This window comes from Diabrotica undecimpunctata, chromosome 1 (genome assembly GCF_040954645.1).
Source record: "Diabrotica undecimpunctata isolate CICGRU chromosome 1, icDiaUnde3, whole genome shotgun sequence".
Classification (NCBI taxonomy): domain Eukaryota; kingdom Metazoa; phylum Arthropoda; class Insecta; order Coleoptera; family Chrysomelidae; genus Diabrotica; species Diabrotica undecimpunctata.
In genome coordinates this window covers 91,475,889-91,494,956 of record NC_092803.1, presented here as the reverse complement: position 1 = coordinate 91,494,956, position 19,068 = coordinate 91,475,889, and the positions used below count along the sequence as shown (strand labels likewise).

Below are 19,068 nucleotides of genomic sequence, written 5' to 3'. Positions count from 1 at the left end.
TGTTTAAAATGTGTAGTTTATTAAATTAGAGTGTTTAAGTTACTGATTTAAGTTTATATTCTGATCTGAAAAGCCTAAATGTCAACAAAATTCTCGATAGAAAAGAAAGGAATTCTCTAGAATACAGAATTTAACCTTTGTTTACGGTAGAACGTTCTCGAGTATGGTTATGTCTATGGACATAATCGAACCTATACTGTTTCGAGAACATTCATATGGAGGAAATGGAACAATTCTAATAGAATTTCTTGCCAGATGATTCTGGAACATGGAAAAAGATATAAATACCCGGTGATTTGGATTCAGAGGTGAGTTACAGTTACTATGAGGCCAGTCAGTTAGTAAGAACGGAGCTTACATTAACCGCTAGATGTTTATATATATATATATATATATATATATATATATATATATATATATATATATATATATATGTATATATATATATATATATATATATATATATATATATATATATATATATATATATATATATATATATATATATATATATATATATATATATATATATATTGAAATTATATTGGGCGTAGGAGGAGGAAAAATAGTGTTTAAAAAATTAATTTATAAGTTATATACTAGAGAATGTTATAAAAATTATTTATATGAGGGTATTTTTAAGAAAGACACATTTAGTTAGTGAAGATAGTCAGTTAGAAGGTCCAGATGTTCAATATAATAAGTTCAATGAAGATTAAGAAACAGTATAAAGATAATATTATTGAAGATTAAAAATTATGTAAAAATGGTAATTGCATAATGGAAGGAAGTATTAATTGAAAATTAAAATTATATAATATATTTAGTGATTGGATATTGGTATATTGAAAAGAAGAATATATATAAATGCTGTTAAGAAGAAAATATTTTAAATTGGTGGAAGCTGATAATTGGAAAAAGTAATTTCACAAAAACAAGGATAACCGAGACTGAGAACGAAGACATTGAGTGGTGATTAAAATCTTTATTTTGGAGAACATTTTATTTAGGCATTCAGTGAAAGAAAGGTACAACATTTTGTTAATATAATTTAGTTAGTATCATAAGAATTTCAATTTTAAAGATAGTTTGTTTAAAATTTAGATTATCTATATAATTTAATTAGTTTTATAAGAATTTTCATTTAAAGATAGTTTATTTTAAACTTTACATTGGTTATGTTAGATATATATGTGTGTTTCATAATAGATATAATAAAGATAATTTCAAAAAGTGCTTACAAACTAATTCTTTGAGAACCGCGATAAAAACCCTATATATATTATTAAATAACACTCATTGCTCATCATTCACAAATAAAACATCATAACAATTTGGCGCCCAACGTGGGGCTCTCTATTTAAAAGAATTAGTTTGGGAAGATAAGTGCTATCATATAATTAAATTAATTATTATTAGAAAGAAAAAATTATAGATTTTATTTTTAATTATATTTGAGCAAGTAAAGTCTCAAAATGTCTCAAGGAAAGAATGGTACAAGAAGCAAAAAGAATGAAGAAGATGTGGAAGTAGAAACACAACCTGTACAAGAGGAGATTTTAGTTCAAGCTCCACAAGATACTGCAGAAATGAATCCAGAAAGAGAGGAAAATGTCAATATGGCAGCTTTGATGTCATTAATGATGCAGATGAACAAGACAATGGAAGAGCATTCAAAAGAAATCAAAGAAAACATGAAAAAAATGGAAGAGAAAATGGAAGAGAATTCAAAAGAAGTCAAAGAAGACATGACAAAAATGGAACAGAAATTGGAAGAGAATTATAGAAAATTAGAAAAGAAAATGGAAGATAATAATAATAAAATTGTAAAACAAATAGAAAAACAAATGGATAAAAAACTTGAAGCTGCAGAGAAAAAAGTAGCAAATAAAATAAAAAATATACGGAATGACTACAAGAAAAGGATAGAAAATGAGAGGACAGAAGTAAATAGGATTATTCAAGATAATAAGATAGATATAGAACAGGAGAAAGAACGAAGACAGGAGAAACACAGAAGAAAAATTAGACGATATACAACAAAATATCCAAATAAATAGTAATCAAATAAGAAATGTGGAACAGAGAATAGATGATATTTCACAAATAAGAGATATAGGGAGACCTTACTTAAATTTAACAAATGAGACTGGGATTAAATTCTTGGGTAAAATAAAAAATCTGCATCCTAGAGTATACATAAATAGTTTAAAACATAAATTAAGATTAGTGAATAATATTAATGATATTAAAGATTATATTAGAATGACATTAAGTGATAATGCTGCAATTTGGTTTGCCAGTATTGAAAATGATTTAGATAATCTTCAAACATTTGAAAATAAATTTTTAAATTATTATTGGGGTGAATAAGAGCAAGCCAAATTTAGAAAAGTTCTATATTTTGAAAAGTATAATCACAATTTAAAATCAAATATGGTAGATTATGCATTAAAACTGATAACAGTTGCAAATCATTTAGAACCACCACTTAGAGAGGACGAAACAGTCTTAAATGTATCTAGACATTTTGATGCTGATGTTGTGCAAACAGTACCTGTACAAAATATTCAAACAATAGAGAGTTTTATTAATTTTATTCAAAGAATACAAAGAGGTAATATGGCAAGTAATAATGATAACAATGATATTAGGATAAATAATAATAACAGAAAAAACAATCATAACTTTCGATATAAAAAGAATAATTATCAACAATATAGACAATCATACAATAATACTAGATATGGTGATAATTTACAAAATTTTAACAATAATAACAATAATCAAAATAGACAGAATCCTAATAACAATACTAGTTATAATTTTAATAGTAATACTAATAATAATAGACAAAATTTTAACAATAGAAGAAATACAGAACGACCTAATTACAACAGACAGGTAAATTGTGTACGAAGGAATAGAAGCTGCGAAGACAGGGAACGAAATAGTACAAGGCAAGAAAATGTGAGTAGAAGTCATAGTAGGGAAAGACATAGGACATCAGATCCAAGTGGTCAGATACAATCTGACAATTCTAATAATCAAAATTTTGTTCAGTAAACTTTCTGAATTACAAGTTAGGCCATTGCTATTATGAAAAACCTTCTGAATTTATTTCTTTAGATGAAGATAAAATTATTGAATCTATTAATTTAATTTATATAAATGCTTTGGCCAAAAATAAAATGATTAAGATTATGATAGATACTGGTTCAGAAAGTACTTTAGTCTCGGAGAATTTTATTTTTAATACATTAAAATTATCAGATATAATATAGATTCCAAAAATTAAAATTGTTGGTGCAAATAATAAGAAGTTGGGTGAAATTGATAAACTAGCCAATTTTAAAATTAATATTCTTAATAAAGAAATTAATATGCAAGGATTTATTGTCAAGGATTAGTAGATGTATATTGTACCCCCAAAATGAGGAGGAGAGACACCTGGCAGTCTAGACAACATCCGGTTTGATATCCAGTGTGCAAAATATAAGGAGGTTAATGAACTGTACATCTGCTTGACAATATCCGGTTTAAAAATAACTCAAGGTTAATGACCAATATCTAAAAATAGCTGAAGGTCAGTGACCTGACCATCTGGTGTGTCTAGACAATATCCGGTCTAAAAATAACTCAAGGCTAATGACCAATATCTAAAAATAGCTAAAGGTCAGTGACCTGACCATCTGGTGTGTCTAGACAATATCCGGTCTAAAAATAACTCAAGGTTAATGACCAATATCTAAAAATAGCTAAAGGTCAGTGACCTGACCATCTGGTGTGTCTAGACAATATCCGGTCTAAAAATAACTCAAGGTTAATGACCAATAGATGTATATTGTACCCCCAAAATGAGGAGGAGAGACACCTGGCAGTCTGGACAACATCCGGTTTGATATCTGCAAAAAATGAGGAGATCTATGACCTAGACACCTGGCAGTGAACATCCGGTTTGATATATATCCCGAGTGCAAAAAATGACCAGCAGGATATTGATTATTAAACAATAATTTTAAATGAACTTTTTTTCTGGCTGGCTGAATTGGACATTAAATAGCCGCAAAAAAATTATTTTAATTTGTACAATTAAGTATAAAAAATAAATTACATAACTACCTTATCGATAAACATTGATTACTAAACAATAATTTTAAATAAACTCCTTTTCTAGTGGGTTGGATTGTCACAAGGCATATTAATTGTATAAAGTAGTTATTCCCGCCAAATATGAAAAAATAATTATTCTCATACTCAGACGGAAATGCAAAAACTATCTACCCGTTCCCAGTGTATAGAGAGCTCCTTATGTGGCTTAAAAAGTTTGTTTTTAGACAAACATTGCCGGCAAATGAAATGCAATATCCAGTCATATGTTGAGTGACATTTGGCGTAACCACGGCTTGTTATTACGGAGCATAAAAAATTCATGGTGAATGTATGCAGATATAGCAAGCATGGGACAGGGGCGTCCTAAGATATATTTTGATTTAATAAACCTTTTAAGCAATAAATTTATGTATTAATATTTTTTAGGGCAAAATTGTTTAAAATAACCATATATAATAAGGTAAACCTTCGCATACGTTGTTTCTGTCTTTTAAATCAAACTTATTGAAAAATTATTCAATACAATTTTTTAGCTACATTTTTATTATAATCGCTTGCATGCATTTTTCAATTATTTGGGTATGCTTAAAAAATAATCTCTATGACTCAGATATTTATAAAGTGTCCATTAATACATATTTTCAAATAATTGTCAAAAATACTGAAACTAGGCAAATGAGATAAAACAAAAAGAGTTACACATGATATTGAATAGTGTGGGAATTCATTTCTTGGATGCAAATTGCTAGAAAACAGTTGTCGTAAAACATAAAAGACGTGGGACATAATTAAAAATTTTAACTGAACCCCACACATACTGTGAGAAAATAACAAACACAGTTGGTGGTATTTTTTGTAAAAAATTAAGAGACTATGCAGAAACATAAAACGCATAGACTGTGAGAAGAAAAGACATATGGATAATGTTTTTGCAAAAAACATAGATATGGATTCAATTCCCACAGTTTCTTAAAACGAAGCTTTATTTCCATGGAGGGGTACAAAGCTTACAAACCAAGAGAAACGCAATATGGGCGTGGTGTAGCTATCCCATTGGTTGGTTCCCCCCCGGGGTTGTACTAAGAAGCGGGTGGGAAGCGTTGTACTAAGTTCTTAATTAAGTGCAAAAATTATTTCACATTTTAAAAAGTCCCCAAGTGGAAAAAAATGTACCGAAGTGAAGTTAACCAGTGACAATCGGGGAAAATTTAACGGGATTAACCTAAATTCCAGTGTAGAACTTACCGAAGGAGATTTTAGTTGTCACCGACCCATGGACTATAAGCAATTTGAGCAGCAAGTTATGGTTTCATCCACCCCAATAATCGACCCAAAATACGATACTGTATCGTCAGAAGAAGAAAAACAAATAGGTAATGTGTCAAATCTTATTCAAAGTGACGATTTTATTGAAAGCATGGAAGAACAACAACTCCAAGCTGAAAAAACAGAAGACGACCTAAATATTACCACAAATTATGATAATACTGAGAAAACCGCTAAAACTATAGATGAAGAGTATGAGAGACTAATTCAAACATTTGTAACTGAAAATACTCGTTATTTAGAAGAAAACCAGAGTCAAAGTGCAACTTAAGAAGATTAGTGATTACAAGAAAAACGCGATAAAGTGCAAAAAAGTTTGGGCAGAGTAAATAAAAACATTGGCATATGTAATCAAATTCTGACATCGATCTTAACTTGTAAACCTATGGAGGAATAGTGTGGATTGCAGTGATAAGAACAATATACAGTTTTATTTTTATATTTGTTTGTAAATTGTTTGTTTAACTATGTAAATTAATTGTTTGTTTAACTATGTAAATTAATAACATTCTGCTTATTGGTTTATTTAGTTAAAGAAACATATTCTAAAACAAAAATTTTACTTTTATTTTGAAATATAGACAGAACTTGTATGAACTAATTTTAATAAAATAACATTTTAAATATATTTTTTTGTTTTTTTTTCAACAGACTTCCAACTAAAGCAAGGCAAATAAAGCCAACATTTTTGTTAACTTTATTTTGTATTTTATAGGAAACAATTTTGCAAATAATGACCTAATAAAACTCTAATGATATCTAAAGTACTTACCTTAGAATTACATATATATATTCCAATAGATAATCCATCACAGAAAACACAAATCAAATTATTTATATAGGTACACTAAACAATCACTAAACTTTGCCAGACGCGAAAATTATGTCTTTTAACCGACATTCAAACAAAGACTGCATTTAAAAATAGATTTGATGAACGATGCTGTGCTGCTTGGTAAAGACACATGAAATTAAAAATAGAATTTTAACACCATAAACGGGCTAAAAATTTTTTAGCTAAATTAATAATTGATTTAAAAATTATTTCTCATTGTATTGATGAAAGTTAAGAGAAGATATTTTGAAATCATAAGGTACAAGTATAGGTCTAGTTAAAACTTGGAAAAAAAATTTTAAGTAATAATTTTTAACAGGGTAGTTCACCCCTATCCATAAAACTTGCATCAAAACAATACAATGTTGCATATCAATCAATAGGGAAAAAAATAACAAATTCGAAAATGTGTAACGTTTTTGTTTAAAATTTAATACAAGGGGGTTAATTTGTTTTTTTTTATTTGCACCTAAATAAATTATTTTTTTAATAGCTACTTTGTTTTCTTTGTATAGTGCTATTAAAAAAATAATAATAAAAAATTAATGTGGAAATAAAGCCTACAATCCATTTAAGACGACAAAAGGACTTCTACAAGGCTGTGCTACGTCCCCTCATCATCATCCAGCCCCATTTTCACATCCATTGTTGGATATAGGCCTCCTCCAAACGTCTCCAGTTCTCTCTATCTCTAGCTGCTGCAATCCAGTTTGTTTCTATTCTCCTTAGGTCGTCGGTCCATCGGGTGGGTGGTCTGCCTCGACTTCGCTTGTCGGTTCTTGGTCTTCACTCCAATAATCTCTTCGTCCATCTTCCGTCTTCCATTCTAGCAACATGTCCAGCCCACCTCCACTTTTGTTTACTACGTTTGCTACGTCCCCTACTCTGTTTAAAATATTCTTGGAAAAGACACTCAAACCATGGAGGAGAAAGTGCGAAGGAATGGGCATACCAGTAAGAGACGAATACCTATACACCTTAAGTTTTGCCGACGATCAAGTAGTCATCGCACAAGATGAAGAAGATCTCAGCTTTATGCTCAGAAAACTAGAAGAAGAATATAAAAACAACGGAATGGAAATAAACTTATGTGGTGTCGAATACTTTATGTGTTCATCAATAGGTATATCGTATGATTCCCATTTGTGTATTTCGACTTTGCAGTAGAAACAGCTAACTACATCAGCGACCCCTGTATGGTAGAACCCAGCTTTGCTTAACAACACGGGATCGACTAGACCTCTCCAATATCGAAATGATAGTAAACGATCCTCAAACCAACGCATACTACCCCAGTTACCATCGTCAAGACACATGTTTGACTAAAAAGTTACACTGAAAAATAATATATATACGTAAAATTATAATGAATGGGAGGTATAAACCTAAAAGTTTTTAAACTAGTCACATAAAGAAGAATATAAAAACAACGGAATGGAAATAAACTTAGAGAAAACCGAATACCTAACAACAGAAAACAAGGATATGAGAAACCTAGAGATAGACGAGGGAAGACAAATAAATGGAACAGATAAATTCAAGTATTTAGGAACCATAATATCGAACCAGGGAACAACAGAAGAAGATATAAACAACAGACTGAGACAAACAAGAAACTGTATAAGACAACTAAACTCAGTGTTGTGGGATAAGAACATTACGATAAAGACAAAAAAGAGAATATATAACACCCTGACAAGAAGTATCCTGACATATGGGTCCGAAAACTGGACAATAAACAAGAGAAATAGAGGTAGAATAAGAGCAGTAGAAATGGAGTTCCTGAGGAGAAGCTGTAGACTTACAAAAAGAGACAGAATTGAAAACGCAGAGATTAAGCGGAGAATGGGAGTGCAATCAGACATAATCGACTATATAGAGGAGAAGAGACTATCCTGGTACGGCCACGTCTGAAGAGCGGACAGAGGACGCTGGATAAACAAAATCACAGAATGGAGCCCGATTGGAAGAAGAAAGAGAGGAAGACCCCGAAGGTCATTCAGAGATGAAATCGACGAGGCTATGGAGAAAAGAACCCTGCGAGATGGAGACTGGAATGACAGGGAAAATTGGAGAAAACGGTTGAGTGAAGGAAGACAGTGAAAACTGTGGAAATCCTTAGTAGTAGTAGTAAATTATTTTACACTTTATTTATGAAAACTAAGAGAAGATATTTTGAAATCGTATTGTACAAGTACAGGTCTAGTTAAAACTTGAAAAAAAAATTTTAATTAATAATTTTTACCGGGGGTACCCCATCCATAAAACTTGCATCAAAACAATACAATGTTGCATATCAATCAATAGGGAAAAAAATAACAAATTCGAAAATGTGTAACGTTTTTGTTTAAAATTTAATACAAGGGGGTTAATTTGTTTTTTTTTATTTGCACCTAAATAAATTATTTTACACTTTATTTATGAAAACTAAGAGAAGATATTTTGAAATCGTATTGTACAAGTACAGGTCTAGTTAAAACTTGAAAAAAAATTTTAAGTAATAATTTTTACCGGGGGTAGTTAACCCCATCCATAAAACTTGCATCAAAACAATACAATGTTGCATATTAATCAATAGGGAAAAAAATAACAAATTCGAAAATGTATAACTTATTTGTTTAAAATTCAATACAAGGGGGTTATTATTTTTTTTATTAATTAAAAGGGAATGAAATTAAAACCTTTTTATTGTTGTAGATTTATATTATTACAAACAATACAATATTTGGATAAACAGTAAATATACAAGTTTTTGTTGCAGCACATACAAATATGTGCACTCAAATCACTGACCTTTCCACTTGAATGTTCTGTAATATGAGTAGTGGGGACATATGATGGCACTCCGCTTACAGTCTCGAAAAAGCAAGAAGGACAAAGACTTGTGTTGTCAATCACATAATAATATTGTGTTATACATACTGGGTAACCGCTTTCATATGACAGAAATCGCACGTTGTTCACATTGTCCATTTTGAATATTTTGTTCTCTACCTCCGCGGAATCCGTATCTAAAACTTCACTGTCTTCCATGTCTGATAAATTCTCAGTAGATACCGAAAAAACAAAACTTCATCAGTGGAGACATTGTCACTATCTTCAGCTTCATATGGCGCTATGGGATCCAAAAGATTTACGTCTGCTTCAACCATTTCTTGGTTTTCATTTTCTAGCCCCATTTTGATATTATCACAAAGATTATAAATGCATCAGTTTATATATTTTCAAGTAGTATAAAGAGGGGGGTTAGTGCCATCTGCTCTTTACATCTAAAAATAGCTCAAGGGTCAATTAACTGGATATCCGTTAGTCTAGACAGTATCCTGTCTAAAAATAACTCAAGGTTAATGAACAATATCTAAAAATAGCTGAAGGTCAGCGACCTGAGCATCTGGTGTGTCTAGACAATATTTGGTCTAAAAATAACTCAAGGTTAAAGACCTGGACATCTGGTAGTGAACATCCGGTTTGATATATACGTTATAAAATAAGGAGGAGGTCAATGACCTGTTAGTCCAGATAACATTTAGTAATAGGGTGGGAAGAATATATGATATATTGTGTGCAAAATGAGGAGGAACATCTGGCAGTGTGGTAATAGTGGACAGAGTAGGGAGGGTAGAAAAACGTGTATAAGAACCCGAGACTTGCACACATGGATCATAATTTCAAAATGAGTGCTACATTTCGAAACGTATTTTTGGGTGAACGCCGGTTTTACTTGAACCCATCGAACTCAAAATTTGTTTCTGTTTGTCTAGTACATGAATTAAATTTTGAACCGGTAGTTGTTATCAGTGGTAACCATCAAGATCGGGTTTTATTTAGTGAACCTGAGTGGTTGAACTTTTTATCACATAAATGTGCAATTGACAGTTTTATGGCAGGGAATCCCCAACAATTGATTCACGATGGTAAAATACAACTAGAGTTCATGCAACTACCCTACATGTCAGTTGTGAAAGTTACCAATGGCGAGTCACAGATAATTTTGGGTGCAAACTCCATTGCATCGCTGTGGATAACACTTCCAATAATTAACTACCATTTGGAAACTTTGAAAAAGGAAAACTTTATCAGTTCCTTTAAAATACTAAAGACGGGAATTGATTCAAATAATGCAATTGAAACTGGGCTGAAAATAATGGAACCAATAAAGAATATAAATAGAGCAACTTATGGTATGGCGCTAGAGTTAATTCATAGATATCCAGAGCTACTTAATGATCAAATTTAATGAAAATGTTTGTATTCACTACATTGAAGCAACTTGTTCGTGCAGATCGAGGTACTGGGAGTTTGTGGCTGCTGACAGAGTTAGATTTCAACGTAGGATAAAAGAACTTGCTAAAATTATTAATCCTGTATTAGACGTAAGCCATAGAAATAAATACATGTAAAAAATTGAATATATTAATTTACCACACTTTCCCCTTCCACTACAGAAATAAATTATTTAAGTTATATGTAGCAGAATATCTTTTAAAAACTAATAGTCACTATGTGTCTAGAAGATAAGTCAGACAATCTGAATAATTTTTATGGAAGGTTATCCACATTTAAAAACTGGAGGGGATTGGTTCCTTCGGTTGAGTTAGCAGTATATGGATTTTATTATCTACAAAAAGAAGATATTGTAAGGTGCTTTTGGTGTCATGTAGAAATTTATAATTGGTTATTTACTGATGATGTTTATAAAGAACACATCAAATTCAGTCCAAACTGTAGTTTTGCACAAACAATTTACTCCAAATTTTCCAAGTGCCAGAAAAATTATAAATCAACACCAGACATGAAAATCTAAAACAAATTTCCTAAGTATCAGATTAGTAAAGACATAAAAACCAAAAGAGTCAACCAACAGGAAATACAAATTTATATCTAAATGTGCTTCTCAGTTTGATGCATTTTGTCTTTTTGTTATTGAGTATTTACATAAGTAAAAAAGAATGTAAAATATAAACCAATATTTAGATGTAAACAAAACTGTGTGCATGTTTAATTATTTAGCCTATTATATAAAAAAAAATAAAACATTTTTTTTGTAAAAAACAGTTTTAATTTTAATACTATAATACATTATTTTTATTAATCCATGAATTATGTGTAAAATCCATCCCTAACCATTTCACAAACACCTTATTGCCCTTTTTTTTCAATACCTTCTCCACCAAGTAGACATCAGGGTACTGGGTTTTCCTTAATTATTCGCTGTAAAACGCTCCTTGAATTTCTTCTTTGCGTGAATCTTCTAATAAGTAAGTCACTGGATTTGTCTGCTTGACTTTTCTTATTTTAAAAATCTCATTTGTCCAGTTGGGCAAATAACCCTTAGTAAACAAATTTCTATATCTCGAAATTCGGACGTGATCACCAACTTTAAATTTATGTTTCCTGGGGTCAATGATTTTAAGGTAATTATATGCACTTATATTCTTGGCATTCTTTTCATTAACTTTGCTAGGAATGGCACCTGTAGTCGAATGTTTGGTATTATTGTATTTTTTTACTATATCAGAAAGATTATTCACCCATTTGTAAGTCCCCTGCAAGCTGAACTGCCTCCACAACATCGATTTTACTGTTCTAATTACTCTCTCAGCAATGGAGGCTTTTAAATTCGAGAATGTGCTGTAGTGGTTAATACCATGTGACTTCATGAGTTCATGAAACTGAGAATTGTAAAACTCTTTACCCAAATCTGTTTGAAGGTTTTTTGGTGGCTTCTTCATTTGATTTAAAATTTTTTTCATGGCTTTAGTAATTTCAGTCCCTGTTTTTCTTTTAACAGGTTCGGCCCACACAAATTTACTAAACGCATTAATTACAATGAGAATATATTGGTATCCATTATTAACTTTGGCATAAGGAATCATTATAGCTAAATCTGCTTGAATCAGATCGTTTAATCCTTTGATGATTACATGTCTCCGTCTAAAATTTTTTTTTGCCGGTTTATGCAGTTCGTGTACGACTTGTGATTTAATGTTTGACATCTTTTTCTAAAGGACAACGAAGGGTCATATATACCACAAAATTCGAATCTTTATCTAATTTAAAAGAAATTATATCACCTTGAAAAATCTTTACTCCTGGTAGCTGCTCATATTTATACTCTGTATTTACTGATTTCGAGGTTATCATTACTTCTCCACTTGAAACATTAATTTGCACATTATCAATAGTACCACTTAATGTAAATTGATATGAAAATAAACCACTATCCAATATATAATATTCTTTGTTCAGATTTGTTGCTTTTGTTCCTTTGAAAGTTAATACACATTTACTATAAAAAGAAGAAGGATCACACACAAAATATAATGGATGGGAAGATGAATCAGAAGTTTGACAATTGTTTAAAAAATGACTTCCAAATCTATTTATAGGCATTACTGTATTATACCACCTTCTTGAAGTTCTTCAATTATAGATATAATTTCATTCACGTGTCCGTCGTTACCCGCAGCTTTTGAAGCTACTAGCAGTCTCAATCTATCTATGAACTCATTAAAATCATCGAAGTATTTATACTCTAATTGCTTGGCACTATATTTTTTGAAAAGCGCACCACCCTTTGTTTTTAAATTTTTAGCTAAGTTTCGGGTAACAGGGCCTTTTGCTAAATTTCCGGGGAGTGAACTTAAACGACTTCTAAATGGTTGGGGTCTCGTTTCCAAAGCTGGTTTAATAATAAAATTATATTTATCCTTTATTTTTGATGGAATACTTTTTATAGGCAATTCTGGGTTGTGGTTTCTATAAATTGCATTTGTTCTACGTAAAATATCAATATACTCATTAACATCTGTTTTTTTAAACGATTGGGGGTTTACTTTAAATAGTAACTCATAAAGACCTGGCGTTCCCTTGTATCTTATATTATTAATAATTAAATCAGCTCCATCAAAATCAATTAAGGAATTTCCAATAGAAAAATTTTCAGTTTCCAAGTCATGATAAACTCCTAAGTCATGATCGAAATCACCTTTTGTGTCTTCGATGTTAGCTTTAATATATTTCTTTGGCAATGGTGAAGCATAATTCTCATAAAATTGATTCATTATATCTGGATTAGTGATCATCTGATTAAATTCTCTAAGCGTATTCTCAAAATATCGATTAATATACATTATCGAAACAAAAGTTTCTTCTGGTTGTGGTGTGAATACTATTTCTGTTGGAATAATAGATTCATCTCCAAAATTAGTAGGTGTTTTTGATCCCTCAGGGAGTATACTTGTATTTGGGGAAGAAAAGGCTAAACGATAATTAGATTTTCGCATTTTATACCTTTTTGGTGAGCCTAATTTCAATGGCTTTTGAAACGAATACTCTGGTTCTTGTTTAATAGATGGAGCGGTTTCTAATTTATGCAAAAGTTCATTAAGTGGTTGAGTAATTGGTTTATAATTTTTTTCTAAAGCAGACTGAGACTGAGCTATGTCATGTTTTAAACTACGATACTTTTTCTTTAAAGCTTGTCGTGATAAAAGCAGTTTTCGCGTAACTTTGGGATCCATTGTGTATTATAAACCCCGTTTTTACAGCCTTATATACTTATCGAACCCACAGCGATATCGACCCATTGATTTGGAAGAGTCTTTATCAATGACTATAAATCCATATCTGTCTTTCCAGCAAAATGAGCATAAATCTTTAAACTGTGGGAAAGTCATATCAATGTTTACGTGGTCATCAAAGATATGTTTTAAATTTGTAAAGTCATGTTGAAAAACTACGAGTAAATTAGAATTATCTCTAATTAATTGTTTTGAAATTGCACTATATGTTTGACATAAATAAAAGCAATCTAAGTGTTTGTGTCTTCCGTAACAATAATAATTCTGTATAATTTTTTGATCACGGGATGGAATATCATCAAAAATAACTACCGAATTTTCTTTAATATCATCTGGAGGTGGTACATTGGATGAGTCATTATATTCTTCATAGCAAATTTCCTTTATAGGTTCAATTAAGCTTCGTAAGTACGTATACTTTGGTTGATACAACGATTTGGAATATAAATAAATATTTTCAAATCTAAGACCATTTGGATGTTCAATTAAAGACAATAGTACGTTAGTCTTGCCGCAACCACTTGGTCCAACAATTAAAACCCTTTTGACTCCATTAAAAAGATAACTATGTTTTACTTGAAGTTCTTTGGTAATATCATCGTGGTTTGTAATGGGAAGAGAGAGTTTTTGTGGTTCAATTTTCATTGTGAAAAATGAGTTAAAAATTTCGGGTATATATAGCCCCAACACCTATATATATAAGAGGCAGAGTATGAAAATAAAAGAAACTACTAAAAGAAAAGGCTGTGGGTTATTAAACTCACTCATTAACAAACTTCCTCTAGAGCTACATCTTCCAGGATATTCATATTGCGGACCAGGAACTCGTTTACAACAAAGATTAAAGCAAGGGGATAAGGGAATCAATAAACTAGACGAAGCTTGTAAACAGCACGATATTAAATACTTTAAAAATACTGATTTATTAACCAGACACGAAGCGGATAAGATTTTAGAAAACAAAGCTTGGGATATTGTAAAATCGAAAGAGACCCCATTTGGAGAAAAAGCAGCCGCTTGGTTTGTTACAACAGCTATGAAAGGAAAACGTAAATTGGGAATGGGCCTTAAACGCAAAAAAGGCGGTTCCCTTCGTAAAAAGACAAATAAAAAAAAACGAGTGATTAAAACACCTAAAAAAGGAGGATTTTTACCACTACTTTTACCTTTATTAAGCGCGCTTGGAACTGTTGGGGGGATGGGGGCGGGAATTTACAAGGCTATTGGAGATGCAAAAGCTAATCGAATGAGTCTTGAAGAACAAAAACGCCATAATCTTGCCATGGAACAGAAAGGCAAAGGATTGTATTTAAGACCGTATAAAGGGTATGGATTATATTTAAAACCTTACTCAAAAAACTAAACCTTTCTCATCACGCTTTAACAAATACAGATATAATAAAGTATGGTAAAACATTACCATATTTTAGAGGTGTATTCATGAGAGATACGTTACCTAAAAATATTCATAAAAACGAATGTGGTGTTATAAATTTAGATTCAAGGAGTGGTGAGGGAACACACTGGGTAGCTTATGTAAAATCTAAATCTCAAGTAATTTACTTTGATTCATATGGAGATTTACCCCCACCACAAAATGTAATAAAATATTTTTTAGGTAGTACAGTACAAGGTAATGTACAGATATATTACAACTACGACAAAATCCAAAACGATTCATACAAGTGCGGTCATTACTCACTAGATTTTCTATTCAACTACTATAAATAGCTACCAATGTAATATGTTTACGTAAAATGTCTTTAAACTTTACGCTTACTGGAAGCTCTTCAAATCTAAGCTATAATTTTAATCCTCCGATTTATCTTGAAGATGAATTTGACTATGAAATTGGTCTAACCAGTTTCTATAGTTTTAATACTATTCCAAATGTCGATGAAAGCAATAACGTTTTTCTCTGGAATTTCAAAAATTTTACCCATACCTACAAGCTACCTAAGGGGTCTTATGAATTGGATGATATTACAAAGCTTATTCAAGAAAACATGAAAAAGATTGATAATGATGCGACTTTAGAAATTACTCCAGAGGTATCAACTTCCAAAGTTGTTATTAAGAGTAATCGAGAAATTTCATTCCTCCCCAGAAATTCCATTGGGAAATTGTTTGGTTTTAAATCACGACAACTAGTTCCAAACCAAACACATATTTCAGATTAACCGGTGGAAATATGGGGAGCAAACACCCTGTGTGTTGATTGTAACATCGCTTCAGGATGCTATTTAAATGGAAACCCTGTCCACTTGATTCACCAATTTTTTCCAATCGTTCCGATTGGGTATAAAATAGTGGATGCTCCTCAAAATATTTTGTATTATCCAGTTGGTATCAAGACAATCACCAACCTTACAGTAAAAATTATTAACCAAGCAGGTAAACTAATTGACTTTGGAGGAGAAGAAGTTACGGTTAATCTACATCTTAGAAAACGTATATAATTGTTCTAGTTTTTTCTCACATACCAAAAACATATATAAGGAGATTACCTTCTAAAATAATAACATCATCTAATCGTCGCTTCTTACAATCGTTAGGATTTAAAGTCCTGGTATAATGGAAATTCTTCATGTTACTGGTCAACCTTTTAATGACAACACCATTGAAGAATATCAGTTTCACACATATCAACCATACATTCCTGGAAAGTTGGGTTATAACGATGAAATACGTATTCCTATTCAAGATTTAGATGCATTTACATACCCCGGAAATAGTTATCTTTATATCGAAGGACGTTTACTCACGCATGATAATAACATACCAAAAAAATTAAAATTTATTAATAATAGTATAGCTTTCATGTTTCGCGAACTACGCTACGAACTGAATGGGGTAGTAGTTGACTCAGTACGTGATGTAGGATTAGTATCCAGTATTAAAAACTATCTTAGTCTTAACAAAAACCAAAGCTTGCAATTAGAAAACGCTGGTTGGTTTCCAAAAATGAGTAGAATGGAAACCAATAATGAAGTTCCCAAAAACAGTGTGTTGGTGGATTCAAATGGAAACTTTAACGTATGCATACCTTTAAGACTTCTATCAGGATTCTTTTAAGATTTTAGGGAAATTATTATGAACATGAAACAAGAATTAATACTAATTAGATCAAATGATGATATTGATGCTGTAGTCAGCATAGATGAAAGCGAACGACCAAAAATTGATATTAGTAAATTATATTGGGAGGTTCCACATATAACACCGAGTATACGAGAACAGATACGACTTAACAAGATTTCACATACAAATCAAGAATTACCTATCAAATTTCGCTCTTGGCAAATGATTGAATATCCTGCTCTAAACAACTCTAGCCGCCATACGTGGTCTGTGCGCACTAGTTCAACAATAGAAACACCTCGTCACATCATTGTTGCTTTCCAAAATAACAGAAAATCGAAATTAACAAAAGATATGAGTAAATTTGATCATTGCACTTTAAAAAATATTAAAGTATTTTTAAATTCTGAAAGATATCCCTATAATGATCTACAATTAGATTTTAAAACAAATAGATTTGCGAAACTTTATGAAATGTTTGGCAATTTCCAAGAAAGTTATTATCATATGGTGCTGAATCAACCAATATTTAATCCTTATGACTTTAAAATGATTGCACCACTGATACATATTGACTGCTCTCGACAAAAAGAAGTAATTCAATCAGGATCTGTGGTGTTACGTATAGAATTTGAGACAGATGAGCCAACAACCTCTGATATCTCCGCTTATTGTCTGATATTACACGAGAAAGAATTTACATATAATCCCTTAACTAAAATAGTAAAACAATTATAAAACATATTGATATTATTAGATGGACAGGTTGGCTTTTTAATATATTTTTATAATGAGATAGATATTAAGATTTAATTACATCTAATGAGAGACTTTTCCGTATGAGGTCAGATGTACAATATGTATGAAGATGGGTGGCCGCTATAGCATTATATGTGAACTTCTCACATGCGCATGACTAAAATTGTTTTATAAATGCAAGTTAGATACCATACAAAGACAGACTTTAACATGTGCTTAATAATAGACGTACAAGGTTTTAACACCGAGAAAAATAAATTTATCGTGAAAGAGTTGGCGACTTATGATGGCGAAAAAATTAGTCATTATTTTTTCAAACCTCCATATCCATTGAGGTTGCTGAATCCAGAGTTTCATAAACAAGCTGTTTAATTAATGAATAATCACCATGGTCTTAACTGGAATATCGGATTTACCCCGGTACATCAAGTTCATGATATTATTCGATACTTGACAAGTAATGTCGATATCGTTTATGTCAAAGGAAGAGAAAAGGCTCAATATATAAGAAAGTATACCGTAAATATATAAGAAAGTATATATATATAACGTACCAGTTATAGAGTTTGATGAACAACCAGCCTTGGAGATAATGGAGCCAAAATGTCCATACCATTTAAATAATAATAGTGTATGTGCTTTATCTAATGTATTTTACTTATACAATAATTTTATTATGCAATAAAAATTTTGTTCTTACATAATGTTTTATTTAAGCAATAAAAATACCTTATTAAAAAATAATACTTTATTAATAATTACTACATTCAAACAATATAATTGTTATCTAAATTTTCCAATGCAAACCTACATAAACGACAACTGGATTGAGCAGGGGCGAATCCTTCTAGCTCTGTTCTCCATTCGGGGCGATTGAAGTGTATAAAACACGGAATTCTAATCTGTACTTCAAAATCCTGAACCACTTCGACGGGTAATTTATCCCAGGACCGAAGAATTTCATATGGTGACACATATTTTCTAATGTACGGTATGGTAAAGTTTTCCAACTCTGTTTTTGTAAACATGTACAACGGTTTTTGTGGGTGTTGATTCATTACAATTCTTTTCTGACAACATTCCATTATTGTTAAAACGGTTAATGTTTTTAAACACCAAGTCTATCCACTTTTGCTCCTCGACTTTAGAAACAAAAAATAGTCTATTTTCTTCTTCCGGTGAATAAACTCTTCCACTACGCAAGCGCATCACTTATACTAAGTCGTGAAAAGTTTTTTTAAACATACAAAGTTTATTTTGATATTCACTTTTTAATTGGTTAATACTTTTCTGTAACTCTTTAACATTCCTTGATTTTTCGTAAAATAAAATATCGCGTTTTATTCTTTTTATATCTGTATAAAACTGCTC

The 19,068-nt window shown here is 31.0% G+C and overlaps 2 protein-coding genes across 2 annotated transcripts; both read left to right on the top strand.

The window, feature by feature from the left end:
* The first annotated feature begins 16,431 nt into the window (after positions 1-16,431).
* Positions 16,432-16,932, top strand: LOC140433535 (uncharacterized). The gene has a single exon (XM_072521518.1). The coding sequence runs from the start codon at positions 16,432-16,434 to the stop codon at positions 16,930-16,932; it is 501 nt and encodes a 166-aa protein (XP_072377619.1).
* A 24-nt stretch (positions 16,933-16,956) lies between these two features.
* Positions 16,957-17,676, top strand: LOC140433523 (uncharacterized). Its single transcript, XM_072521511.1, has one exon. It carries the CDS (start codon positions 16,957-16,959, stop codon positions 17,674-17,676), a length of 720 nt encoding a protein of 239 aa, XP_072377612.1.
* Positions 17,677-19,068: the final 1,392 nt, after the last annotated feature.